The sequence below is a fragment of the Palaemon carinicauda genome, chromosome 11 (genome assembly GCF_036898095.1).
Source record: "Palaemon carinicauda isolate YSFRI2023 chromosome 11, ASM3689809v2, whole genome shotgun sequence".
Lineage (NCBI taxonomy): Eukaryota > Metazoa > Arthropoda > Malacostraca > Decapoda > Palaemonidae > Palaemon > Palaemon carinicauda.
Genome location: NC_090735.1, coordinates 139841043 through 139855554, shown reverse-complemented (window position 1 = coordinate 139855554; position 14512 = coordinate 139841043). Strand labels below are relative to the sequence as shown.

The 14512-nt window shown below is 46.5% G+C and overlaps 1 protein-coding gene across 12 annotated transcripts in view; it reads right to left on the bottom strand.

Moving 5' to 3' along the window:
- LOC137650248 (probable glutamate receptor) overlaps window positions 1-14512 on the bottom strand; it is a 514807-nt gene that overhangs the window by 183851 nt on the left and 316444 nt on the right. For 11 of the 12 annotated variants that reach the window (XM_068383530.1, XM_068383531.1, XM_068383532.1 and 8 more), the window contains one exon: window positions 5684-5912. The exons of the other annotated variant lie outside the window; for it this stretch is intronic. In XM_068383530.1, the coding sequence (XP_068239631.1) occupies window positions 5684-5912 (229 nt within the window). The remainder of the gene's footprint in view (window positions 1-5683; window positions 5913-14512) is intronic. 12 annotated transcript variants of the gene reach the window in all.

Genomic DNA, 14512 nt, shown 5'->3' with positions numbered 1-14512 from the left:
TTTTAAGCCTTTGTATGAATCATTAATTTATTCATGGCACCTCTCTTCATTCATCAATCCAAGTTATAGGACAATTTTTTTCGATATATTCTTTTATCATTTTGAAATAAACCATTTTTTTTATTTGTATAGTACACTATATGTTTCCTTTCATAACTTGACTGTCCAAGCCTTTAGATTTTTCTATATTTTTAAATTATTAAGTTGAGAAATGCTCAAGTAGAATATCTCACCTGAGAATCAAACTGTTCCATATTCTTAATAACTTGTGCAGAGTACAGATGGAATAAGAGATGGTATATTAACTGATAAAGTGATAGGGAAGTTCTAAGGGTGGTGCCAGTGCCATTTTCATTTTCAATTTGGTTACTTTTGCCTAGATCTCTGGGTTAATCCACCATATCTTTGTTTAGTGTAGAGTTAGAGTGTGGTCGGCATTCTGTTACCAAATAGTCTGCGTGGTACGTTGGGCTGCAGTCTGCAAAACCACTACAGCAGAGAGTCACATGAAACCCTGGTGAGGTTCTCCTCATCGAGCCACTAGGAGAGATCGTCCTGAACTTCCTGCTCTAATGGAACAGGATGGAACGTGAGATCCCTGTCAGTTGACCAGTGATCCTTCAGACACCATTGATGGGATCTCTGGTGGAGGTGTCTGTGTGGAACTAGCTTCTCCACTAAGGAGAGATGACCAAGAAGATTGCCAGCACAGAGCTGGAACTTCTGTCTAAAACAGGAATGCTCATGCAACCTCCATGAGACTGCTGATGCAATCGTCTGATGAAAACTCTCTCGCCGTTGCCTCATCTATCAGCATGCCCAGGTACTTCAACCTCTGCTTGGGTATGAGATTCAACCTCTGCTTGGGTATGAGATTCAACATCTCTCAGTTCACCACAATCCCCAGATTGCAGGCAGTAAAATGTGAGGATCCAATCACAATTTTGTAGCAATTGCCCCTATCAGGAGGCCAGGATTAACTAATCATAAAGATACATCAACTGACTTATCCCTCGCAAATGAGCCCAAGCGGCTAACAAGGTGAATATCTGAGTAGCCATACACAGTCCGAAGTACACAGTCTTCAACTGGTACACCCTACAGCCGAGAAAGAAGCGGAAGTACTTCCGAGAGGACTGATGAACAGGCACTTGAAAGTATACATCCCTTAGGTCTACCATAACCATGAAGTTTCCTTAACTGACGTAAACAGCACAGACTATACTGTTTCCATCATGATCTTCATTTGGCAAACAAAATTGCTTAAAGGCATCTCGGGACAGTGACATTGACCTTGCAAGCAGTACAATTCCCTCGAGACTGCTCATAAGCAAGGACCAGAGAGGGCCAGGCAATGGCTGCTGATGACTCGGTAGATAGACCTATAGGCTCTCTCAAACTCCCCATCCTCAGCTCACAAAGATGATGAGGTTGCAGCAACCAAAGGAACTAACGAGTTCGAGTGGGACTCAAGCCCCAGTCTGGGGATCAACAGGCAAGGATGTTACCAATAGGCCACCAGCCTCCAGCCCCAGTCGTCTTTTTCACCAAGAAGAGGCTATTATAGAAGCCCGAGACTCCTCTCAGAAGGCAGTGTGTTCTTCTCCAATATCCTGTCCACCTCTATCCGTAAGGACAGCTGCCAAGTCACCAGTAGCAATACTGGAATATCCCCCAATCACAAAAGTGGGAGAGAGGAAATGGCAGCATCAGCATTTTGCTCTCTCTCCCTCTTCCAACTGTTCTAGTTTCTAAAAGAAAAAGGTTGGGGTGCTCGAAGGCTGTGCATACATAGCCTCTTTTTGGGGAAGAGATCGCGAGTGTTGCCAACTGGGGTCTTGGAATCGGAGCAAGGCCTTTCCTTGATCCTGATCCTGCAGGCTTGGGTGCACCTGCAGGTTTGGCCACCACTACCATCAAAGGGAGGTGGCCCTGAAGAAGATAGCATGCTGGATCAGGGAGTCCTGCGGAGGAGACCTCCATGATTTCATCATCACCTGCAAAAGGCTCTCAGGCAGGAAAGACGAGGCACCCCGCACCGACGAGTTCCTTAACGCCAACACCACCTTCTGGGTAACTTGTTTTAAGAAGCAATACAGTATCTCACCTCTTCAAAACTCAGTTAGCTCACAGTTTTGTAACATGGTGGGCAAGGGAGGTGACTGACTTTCCCCCGACAACACTAAACACTTGTCCAAAGCCTCCAAGGTTGATAACCTCATTGACTTTGCAAAATACATCACTGCTTCTGACCACTGCTCAAGACAGAAAACAGCATGAGGAGTCCAATGCCACAGCCTCCATGGCCGCATACTCAAGAAGCCAAGAGGGACGTGCCTTTCGCCTCGAGTCTCTCCAAAAGAGCACACCGACGGGTCAACCTGCAGAGATGCACATACAGCTTTCTCCAGCGTGTAGAACTTTCACTGCCATAAGCGGGGCTTAGGGGCAGGATCTAGCTTGAGGGCATAGGGGCAGGATCTTGCTTGGGGGTATAGGGGCAGGATCTTGCTTAGGGGCAGGATCTTGCTTAGGGGCAGGATCTTGCTTAGGGGCATGGGGGCAAGATCTTGCTTGGGGACATAGGGGAGGATCTTGCTTGGGGACATAGGGGCAGGATTTTGCTTGGGGATATGGAGGCAGGATCTTGCTCTACCAACTAGACTGGAGCGAGTTTTTAGATCTACTCTATCCAAGGGCAAGTATACCCAATCTAACCATGGCAACTCCAAGGGCCTTGATCCTTGAGGAGCATCGAAGTATTGATCAATGACCGGGGTCCTCCCCGATGGATGTGTCATGGTTGCCTCCCCGGGCAGTTCCACTCATGAGTGAGGGCAAGTAATTCAGGAAGGAACTCTCTGACTCGAGGTGGTCTGCCTCAGTGGGCACTGGATCACGGTCTGATGTCCAAATGACATCCAGCCTCGAGCACTTTCACTTCTCACCGGGGGCGAGGGCGAAGCAGCATGATCCAGAGATTCGTCTATCCCCATGAATAAGACTGCGCTGTCCCAAGGATAGAAACCTGGGACATGATCTGGGGCTGTTAAAGGTATGGGAGGAAAAGTTATGGCAAGGGACCTGGCAGAACTGTGAGAAATACCAGGCACTTCTACTGCAGGTCAGGGCAAAGGGGCAACCACAACCATATGCTCCATGGCATAGGAAAAAAGATCCCCACCACATGTGGGATTCATAGCTTATCAAATTGCGCATTTGCTTAAGTGAAGCCTTGAATGGTGCCATCCTCTCTACCAAACCGTGTGATGGTAGAGAGAGGAGCAGGTATCCAGCACCATGAAAGGAAATGGACTGTGACAGGGACTGGGAACCCCTCTTGTGTTGTCCACCTTACAAAACAGAGAGATGGTGTCACAAGGAGCCCTATCCCTGCAACCATGGCTATCCTTCCTGGACCTCTTCCTCTTCTTCATCTTAGGGAAGAGTCAATCCATGTCATTTGATGAAGAGCAATACGATAAGATTTAAGATGAGGAAGAACAGCGCACAGACTTCTTCCTCTACCTGGCTCTGCAAGTAGAGTGGTCCAATTAAGAGCAATCATTGGTGACAAAATTCCAAGGGAGCAGAAATCACAAGGGTTGCTCCAACATTAGCCACAACACCGGGGTACACTGACAGAGGGGAAGGGGTATGCACACACTCAAGACCCCGAGATCCCATAACAAGCGTGACCGGAGGCACAACCAATGACACTGAGGGAAGAAGAACTGACCCATAATCCCCTTACACAAGAGTTGAGGATATAAATACAGGGGAAGGAATGGGAATCACCGAGTCCAGATCAGGGATTGGGGTACCCCTCGTCTAGGTCTTTTTGCCCATATGTCGATCTATGGGGGGGGGGCCAGGGCTCTTCAAGCTGGAATCTTACATGCAGGGCCAAGTGGCTACCTTACCAGGCTTACCAATCTTCTTAGACAAGGGGTGAACCACCACGGCCTTCACCAATGGTGCCACTAGGGCTAGTTGAGACACTTGTACAATGGAAAATGCTAGGAGAGTAGCCTTGACTAATAGCTCCCTCAACAAAGTCATGGAGGGCCTACCTGGAAGACCTGGGGGGAGACCAAGCAGTCCCACCTTCCAAGGATACCAAAGCAGCAAAAAATTTCCTTGAAGCCTTCTTAGATACTGCCCAGTCTGGATCCATTGAACTCTTTACACACTTCTTCCCCTTCAGGGCATACTCCTGTCACAGCACTGGAGTCCACAACATACACTCAGCGCATGGGAATGTCTGCAAACAGTAATGTCCCCTACAAAACACACACATGTAGTGTGGATCCACAACTACTTTAGTCATTAACCAGTTGCAGCATCAACCCTTTCCTCGGCAAACAAGAACTAGCTTCCATTCCATCTCTAACAACCATAATCACTTCCCGTGAGGAGAAAGAAAATTGAAAAGTTTGACAGGACCTGACTGTATATGTGTATGGGTCAGCGGCCAAATCAAAAGTGAAGGTTCTCTGGCTACTTACTCTGGACCCTCACCAGCCCCAACTTTAGCGACAGACTTTAAAGGAAGAGGGTTTGTGCGCTGCATACAAACAACTCTTTTACCAATGATCTGAAACTCCTTTACTCAGCACAGGCAAGAGTGGCCCCTTGAATAGGCAGAACAGAGTCCTCCCTAGTGTATAGAGCACATTGACAGAAACACTCAAAACCTTGTTTTCTAGAGTTAAATGTTCCCTACCTTTGATTCAAATATGAAACTTATAACATGACATACTGCCTTTCCCCAAAAAAGTGCACAAGCTCCGAGTTAGTAAACCTACCATGTCTGTCAGGAAACATTTTACAGAGGAAGAGAAAACTACTTGACACATTTAAGTTAGACAGTGAGCAATATAGCAATGAAAACAAGTGAGAAAATACTTAAGAGCATTGGCTTTCACAAATTAAGTCCATTGTATGCACATATATTCAGGGTATCCTGCATGTCATTTTAGCACTATAATTTTGCCTTCAAAAGGGTAGCTCTGCCTACCTTGAGGTGCACATAACCATACATCATGCGCTAAGAACCTGATGGCATAAACTTCAAGACCAAGGAACTTGAGTGGAACACATTTGTTGCAGAGCACCAAGACAAGCCCAAATTAGTCCACCTTATAGTTCCAAGGTGGTACTGTATGTTCTTGTAGTGGTACAAATACTAGTAAGATTATTAAACTATTTCTTCACCCTGGGATAAATGAGCAAATGTTGTATATTTAAGAAAATTGGATGGTTATAGCCTAGATTTTCAATATGATATATTTATTAGTTATACTTTCTTTTAGGAAATCTTACTTTCATATTCAATTTTAGGCACTGAAGTGTAGGCCTACTAAATCTAAGTTGAGTATTTTTATGTTAAAAGCTTTTAAACGTTGAGTAAAATTGTCGAATCAGTGTCCTTATTATGACATATTGCACAACAGTCCTTTTTCTATATTGTTTAATCTACTGATCTCATCTTTCTGTGAAGGCCAAGTCAAGTATCATATGGATATATTTAATCTTGTGTTCTTGAATTTAATTTCTATTTTAGACTAAAAATAATATTCTCAAGTGCTAATTTAATTATTACTCTACAGACAGGTGCTTTTTTGTACATAATTGTAGAAGTTTGCATTTCAATATGGCTTGATTAAAATTCTAAAGTTACCTGCATTTATGAGACAGAAGAGAAACCAGAATGCAAGAACCACTCGGACTTGCAACGATTCTTCCAGAATGAAGTTACCCTGATTGACAACATTTCGAAACATGTTTAAGTGAAACCACTGGTAATCGATCGCCTTCCCATCAATTGTGACGTACTTGTTTACAACATATGATATTAAGTATACAATAGGTCCGATGAGCAAGACAGTCAAAGTGATACCTATCCAAACCTGTTTCAGAGAAAAGGGATATTATTAAAGTAAATACCGTAAACTACAGTAATGACTCACAACACGAAATTAATTCGTCCTGGAGTGGCTTTCGTAAAGTATTTTTTTCCTGCTGTAACATTTCCCATGCAAATTGCCTAATTTGTTCCAAACTCTAAAAAACACCATATTATATCTCATAATAAAGCTACAGTATAACTACACTGAAATACTGTACAGCCAAATACATTTGAACCATTCAATATACCTAAACTAACTGTTTGTACCTGTAAATTAAGTAGTTAATACAACAATGTAATAATAAATGGAAAATAATACAATACATACAGTATAATAGTGTACATATACAGTATATATATATATATATATATATATATATATATATATATAGTGTACATATATATAGGTATATATACAATATATATTATTATATATATATATATATATATATATACATATATAATAGATATTATAACAATGTAATAATAAATGGAAAACAATACAATAAATACAGTACAATACTGTACATATATATATATATGTATATATATATATATATATATATATATATATATATATATATATATATACACATATATAAGTATATATATATAATATATATATATACATATACATATATACATATACATATACATACATAATATATATATATATATATACATATATATATATATATATATATATATACATATATATATATATATATATATATATATATACACTTCTTCAGGGTACAAAGAAGAAGTGTACATAATACACGAAAGCGCTTGGTACCTGGTCTTTTCCTTTCCTGTTTCCTGTGGATTTTACACTTTAATATCTGTCATGTGCAGTTTTGTGACTGATAAGTAATACATACATATATACATATATATACATATATATATATATATATATATATATATATATATATATATATATATATTTGGGCTCAAGCCATGACGTCCTGATGGAAGGTTCCTTTAGTAGCTTCCCAAGGGTATATATTCCTTTGGTCTGATGACCATAGAGACAGTGACATCTCTGTTACATGTCACTCCCAATGGCATAAGCTATGACATAGCTTCCTGCCCCCCTGGTAGGGAAGTCCTAATTGGACATAGGAAGATCTTGAAGTCACCTGTGGGAGAGGACTCAGCCTTGGACGAGCGACTTGCCGGTCTCATAGACAAGTCCTGAGAGATAAGCACTTTTTTAGGGAACAAAATTATCACATTTCTTAGGTGAGTATCTCTACCAGGAGCAGTATAATGATAAAATTAGGATAATTAAAACACTAAAACAGTAGTATATTTGGATAGAGTAGGGCGAAATGAGATGCATTTGATAGCGAAAATTCAATTTATTTGGAGAATTTCGCAATGAAAATGAAATAAGATGACAACTTATTTAACATAAAAATATCTGGATACAGACATAGGCTGGAGATTGTCGAAGACGAAGGTGTGAAATCTGAAAAGAAGATCTTGCCACAACACACGTAAGTTCCGGTGGAACTGTAAAGTCTTTGACATCTGAAATACACTTCATGTCCAATAAACATGTGGCACACGTGTACAAGTCTATGTCACTTCACCAAAAGGAGGAACAGTCTCTAGTGACACTGAGTGGTACTTAAAACACTATGTATTGCACAAGGGTAAACACAGGCACCCGTTGAGTTAGTGTCCCGAATAACTCACTGTCCTTTACAGCGTTAAGCAGCAGGTTTTAGTACACTACCTGCGGCTACTACATACCGTTTAAGTTCTTGCACCTGCTTCGCAGTGTGTGAAGAACACTTTCGAGAATTTCCAGCCAGTGAAGGATCGGAGGCTCTCGAAATCCATACTCTGGAAAAAATTAAGGGAAAAGGCGACTTTTCTAGGATCATGACCAGCAGGTGTACTGTCAGGATCCGCTCTGCGAATAAAATAGGTGATCTTCGCCCGTAATTGTTTGAGTGACAAATCACTTCCCGACGTTTCGCCTTGAAGTTGTCCTCCGCCAAAGTCTGAAGTTCTACGAAGATAGACCTTAAGACTCTCTACTGGGCATAGAGAGACATCTTCCTTCAGAGCGCAGATTCTCCAGGGGCCCCACCTCTTCGTTGGGAGCTCATTCTTTGCCAGAATGGGTTAGGGAAGAGGGTAAGTTCCCCTGTCTCGGCGAACTGTATCTGGCCCTCCTCTCTAGATAAGGCCACTATTTCACTGACCCGCGCTCCCGAAGCGAGAGCGAAAAGGAAAATCACTTTTTGGGTCAGGTCTTTCAGAGGGCAAGATTCATTGTCCAGGCTAGAGGCAAATTGAAGCACCTTGTCGAGAGACCAGGAGATAGGTCTCGGTGGGGGTGCGGGACGGAGTCTAGCACATGCTTTCGGAATTTTGTTAAAGATTTCATTGGACAGATCAACCTGGAAGGCACAGAGTAATGGTCTTGTCAAGGCCGATTTACAAGTGGAAATCGTGTTGGCTGCTAGGCCTTGTCCATGAAGGTGAATGAAGAAGGACATACAAAAATCCATAGAGATTTCCGAAGGATTCTTCGCCTTGACAAAGGACACCCACTTCTTCCAGGAAGACTCTTATTGCCTTCTGGTAGACTTTGTTTTGTATTCCTCTAGGAAGTCTAAGCACTTCTTCGATATTCCAAATTATTTCTTCACAGCTAGTGAGAGAAAATCATGAGATGAAGGTCTCGGGTTCTCCTTAATGAAGCGAAGACAGTCGACTTCTGGACCTGCTGGGAGAGAACTGGGTCCGGCAGGGGGATTAGTTTGGGCTTCAGTTCCAGGATGAGAGGGAACCAATTGCTCCTCGGCCATTTGGGAGCCACTAGGGCTGCTGTTCCCTTGAAGGTTCTCAGTTTGGTGAGGACTTTCACCAGAAGGTTGGTCGGAGGGAACAGGTAAATCTTGGTCCACCTGTTCCAGACCAGGGACATGGCGTCCACTGCTTCCGCCTTGGGGTCGTCGTATGGGGCCACATAAAGAGGAAGTTGGTTGTTGTCGATCGTCGCGAAGAGGTCGATTTGCAGTTCCGGGACCTGATGGGAGATGAAGGAGAATGATCTTGCGTCTAGGGACCATTCCGACTCTATGGGGCTTGTCCGTGATAGAGCATCCGCCATCACGTTGCGGAATCCTTGTAAGTGAACTGCCAAGAGGTGCCATCTCTTCCTGTTCGCAAGGCAGAAGATGGGTAATAGCACCCGGTAGAGATGGGGCGATCGTGAGCCCTGACGGTTGAGACATCTAACCACCACAGCGCTGTTCAGGGTGAGGCGGATGTGGATCAAGGGACGAGGGGACAGTTTCTTCAAGGTGAGAAAAACCGCCTTGGCCTCAAAGATGTTGATGTGGAACTTCTTGAATAGGGGAGACCATGTTCCTAGAACTTGACGTTGGTGGGAGTGATCCCCCCCCCACCCTTCCAGTGAGGCATCCATGTGGATTGAGATCGATGGAGGTGGTGGTTGGAGAGGAACGGATCTTCTTAGGTTCTTTGTCTCCGACCAGGGTTTTAGGAGTGAACGAAGCCTGGTTGGTAGGGGTCTCTTGAGATCTCTTCGAGCGATGGATGCGTTTCATCTCCAGACTCCTGATGCATCCTTTAGCTGTGCTTTTAGCACTGGGTCTGTCACTGAGGCGAACTGTAGGGAGCCGAGTACTCGTTCCTGTTGTCGTCTTGAGATCCATTTGGATTTTAGAAGTCTCTTGACTGATCCCGCTATTTCCTTCCTTTTCTTCAGAAGGAGGGGAAGACGGTGTAACTGAAGATCCCAGTGGATTCCCAACCACTGAAACTTCGGAGCTGGAGACAGTCGAGACTTTTTGGTGTTTATTTTGAAACCCAGATGTTCCAGGAACTGGGTCACCTTTTTGCAGGCACGCAAGCATTCTTCTGGCGATGTCGCCCAGATCAGCCAATCGTCCAGGTAGGGCATCACCTGGACATCTTGAAGTAGTAGCTGTTGGACGATCGTGTCTGCGAGCTTCGTGAAGATTCTTGGGGCCACGTTGAGGCCGAAGGGCATGGCCCTAAAGGTGTATTGTCTTCTTTGAAGCCTGAATCCTAGGTAGGAGGAAGCTTGATGATTCATTGGAACGTGCCAGTAGGCATCCGCCAGGTCTATGGAGACCGTGTAAGCCTTGTGAGGCAGTAGGGCCCTTATATGTTGAAGGGTCAGCATCTTGAATTTGTTGTTCACAATGAACTTGTTGAGAGGGGATAAGTCCAGAATGACTCTGAGTTTGTCTGAGTCCTTCTTGGGAATGCAGAATAGCCTTCCTTGGAACCTGATGGACTTTTACTCTCTTGATCACGTTTCTTGTCCAAGAGTTCTCGAACATATTCTTCCAGAATGGGGGTTGATCGTTGGAAGAAATGATGAGAGACCGGTGGAGGTGATATCCAGCTCCAGCTCAGTCCTTTCTTGATGATGCTGTGGGCCCAAGGATCGTAGGTCCAGCGATCCTGAAAGTGGCGGAGTCTTCCTCCCACCAGAAGCACTTCATTGCTTCTGGTTTCCCGAGGGCTTACCACCTCGGCCGCCTGCTCCCCTTCCTCCTCTCCCTCTGGAAGGACGTCAAGAGGAGTCTCAGCCGGAGCCTCTACCCCTGGGGCGAAAGATAGTGGTCTGCCTTTCGTAGGGTGGGGTGAAGACTGGTGATTGGGACACTACCGGCTGAGGGACCAATTGAAAGGTCTGTTATGGATGAGCCACTAATTGAGGAGTAGCGGGAGCCGGACACTGGCGTTTAGCCTGACGCTATTGGGGGCGTGACTTGTTGGGTTTCTTCTTAGGCTGGGGGCCCTCATCCTGAGAAGACTTCCTTCTGCGCGACAAGCCCCACTTATTGAGAAGGTTCCTATTCTCAGTGGAGGCTCTGTCCACAATCTCTTTCACCAGATCCACGGGAAAGAGATATTTGCCCCAGATGTTCGAGGAGATCAGTCTACGGGGTTCGTGTCTAACGGTTGCGTCCGTAAACACGAACTCTCTACATGCCCTCCGAGCCTTGATGAAGCTATATAGGTCCTTCAACAAGGTGGCGAGGTGGGTTTTCGCGAGGACCATGTAGACGGTAGGGACCCGAGCATCAAAGGACATTGTCTCAAGGACCACCTGATGAGACAGAGAGGCAGCCAGCCTCTCTTTTGTGTCCAATTCTCAACGAAGGAGGTAATCCGTGAGCTTGGGAAGGTTATCGTTGAACTGACGTCGGGCGACGTCAGGTTCCAGCTTCCCAACCGAGAAAGTTATCTGGATGTCCTTCCAGCTCTTATCATCCGGGGGTAGGGCGAGGGAGAGAGGCATACATTCCTCCAATGTAGGGCAAGGATTGGTCTCCTCCCCCGCCTTGAAAACAGCAGACAAGGCCTTTTCGGCAAAGGGGAAGACCATGGTGGGTGAAGCAAGAAATGACAGGTGTTTCTTGCTTAGGGCTGGCACTTTTGAATTGGTGTAGCTCTGCGCTTGAGGCAGTTGGCCAGCAGAGCCGGAGCCTTGGAGTGCTCTAGCACGATTACCTCCTTCGGCTCAGTCTCCTCCTTGGAGGATGGCTCAGACTTCAGACGGACGAAGCAGTCCAGATAGGCCTCGAAGCTAGGGTAAAATACTACCTCTTCAAGGGGAACGGCACCTAGCTTAGCATTAATCACAATGCGTCCGGTGGTGATTGGCATAAATTTCGCATGCCACCAGGGGTTCGTCACCGGGCAATCGGGGAGATCCTTGGCGGAGATCTCCTTGGGTGCCTTTTTCAGGCCCAGTATCTCCTCCTTGATATTTTCCTGCCCCTGGCGGAGCTTTTCATATAGGAATGCCATCAAGACCTGGAGGGTATCCTGGGAACATGCTGGGGCGGGTACTGGGGTGGCCGATGTTGAAGGAATTGGCTCCAAGGTAGCAACGGAAGCCACAGAGGGTGTACGGGCAATCTCGCCCTCAGAATCCGAGGACTCCACAAGGTCCTCTTCTTCCTCCTAACCCCCTTCCATGAGGGTCCTCTCGGTGTCGTCGGAGACCTCCTACATCATCTCCACCTCGTCGAGGTGGCACTTACGAAGGGCGGTCGAGACATCCGGCTCGACCGTTAGTTGGACGCACGGGATCTCGTCCTTGGGGATGACAGCATCCGCAGATGCTTTGGGGATGAGCATGGCTCTCATCCTCTCGCTTGGGAGATAGGGCTCCGTGTCGTTCTTTTGAAACCCACGCACCCACTTGCGCAGAGTCTCTCGGGCCTTGTCCCTAACCTCCGTGGATGGAGGGTTGTCGAACGCCTCATCCAGCAGTTTCTTGCACACAGTGCAGACCTGCGGGTCCCAATAGCGAAGGTCCCCTTTTAAGGTGGAACAGCCGGCGTGGGATCGGCATGCCCGGTGACCATAAAAGTCCGGGCGACGAACGCTGCAGAAGGCACTCTCACACTTCACCAACTCTCCTGTAAAAGAAAGAGGCTATGAGTACATGAAGTCAATACGAAACTGACTAAATTTAATCTTAGATTAAAACTAAGTTTAACTATTTATAATATAAGATTCCATGTACAGTATAAGCTTAGGATAGTTAAGCTAGAAAGGAAGGTAGGGAAGACACATACTTGTGCATCCCGCTCAGTCCATTGCCATGACCTCTCATCGTAACTAATTCTAGAGGGCTGAGTATGTCCCGGGAGGAAGAGGAACATCCGTGGGGGATGAGCCAAGCTTAGTCTTCCTACAGAGAACTAGGAACGATGGGAGGGAAAAACCGAGTTCATTCAGTTAATGAGGAGGGGTATGCGAAACCCCCCTTTATAGGATAGGTCCCGACAAAAGACTGCACATGGATGCACAGAATATGCTGGAAAATTATTTACTGTACAACTATACACAATAGTTTTCAGTTTAGGGTATCTCAATACCATAAGAGTGCTGGCTATTATCCATAGCTGCACAATAATCCCTGCCGGCACTGGGCCGGCACGGGTAAGAAGTGACCGTCCACTATAATGTACCTGTGTCGCCGGCAGCGCGGCGGCATGCCGGGGGCCCGACCGGCGCCGGCGGATCTCCATCAGAAAGGAACCCTTCTAAGCCAGCAGTCTAAGTGGCAAGGAGAGAGGGTGATGCTATAAGGTGATGGCAGATTGCCGGCGTGTCGGCGGCTCCGACAGCAGTATACCAACAAGGATACTGATAAGACAATGGTACTGGTAGTTGGTAGGCGCCAGCGAGCCCGCGGCCTTCTCCCCACCCCCCCCCCCCCGGCGGCAAGTCGGCAGTGATATACCTACACTGTCTGCATTCAATGAGACCGGTAGGAAGTCGGAGTTACTACCGGCAGTGCTGATCCACTGCCGCCCCGGCAGTGGATCAGCACTGACAGAGAGAGAGAAAGATAGGAGGGGGAAGGGGGAAAAAAGGGGTAACTCAGTACCCAAACCCTTCCGCCTCCAGAAGGAGTGTTCAGATGAAAGGAGGGGGTGAGGCCTTTCATCCAGCGGCAAGGGGTCGCCGGCGGCGGCTAGGCTGCCGGTGGCGGCCCAAGGGAGGGCCGAGGAACACTCAAGAGGGGGAGGTCCTCCGCTGGCAGACAGACCAGCAATGGAAACCCCATAGATCGACTATAAGTGGGAAGCGTAGCAGAACGGACAAGCCGACGAGGGGACCGGGCCGGGCCTACATGTCGTCGGCACACAGCGGGAATGTAGGCTGGCGGACAGGGGTGTGATGGCAAGCCAACACAAAGGGATTAAATGGGGAGGGGGAGAGGGTCCCAGAGGAAGGGGGTGCAGGAGGGGCCGAAGTCCCCTATTGCATACCCCAAGGAAGGGGGTTCTGATCAGGGCTAGCCTGTCTAGGCCGGAAGAGTACATTCTCCAGCCTAGGGTAAGATAGCCCTGAGTAGGTACAGCACTGGTGTCCTGTCCTGAACTATAATGAAGCAGAATCCCCATTGGCTGCCTAACCTAGGCTAGGAGAACCTGTCTCCCAGGCCAGGAAAGGCAGGGTAAGGACAAGTCGCTAGGCCACAGGGGGGAGGGGTCGTAACCCAACCAAGTGTGGACTAGGGGGCAGGGCTAAGCCCTAAAGGAGGGATGGAGGCGAACAACTGATACTCTGAGGGTCTGTCCCAAACTCAAGGCGCACGTCGATGGCCAGGAGAAGGGGCAGAACGGTCCTACCCTAACCTAAACGACAGTATCGAGGATAGGGAGGCTAGGGTGTAGCCTAGGTTACCTCAGAGGGAGGAGATTACCTAGATAGGTAACCTGGGGGGGGGGGAAATGAGGAAGCAGATAGGAGCCCTAGCATAGGTTAGGTGCCAGGGAGACGACTACCAATATCGCAACCCCTATATACTTCCCTGAAGGCGAAAAAATCATGTATGCAATCACTGAATCTTGTATGTATAATGCCTGAATCTTCATTTCACTCATAACACTAGGAACACTATCATATCATGCAAAAAGTAATCATGAACTCTTAGGCATCTTGCCTAAGGGCTGGGCCAGCAGGCTAGCTTAAGGTTCGGCTAACAAGATCGCCGAAGGCGAATACTAACAGCATAATATAACTAATTCCTAGCAGTGAAGACTAACTAATATA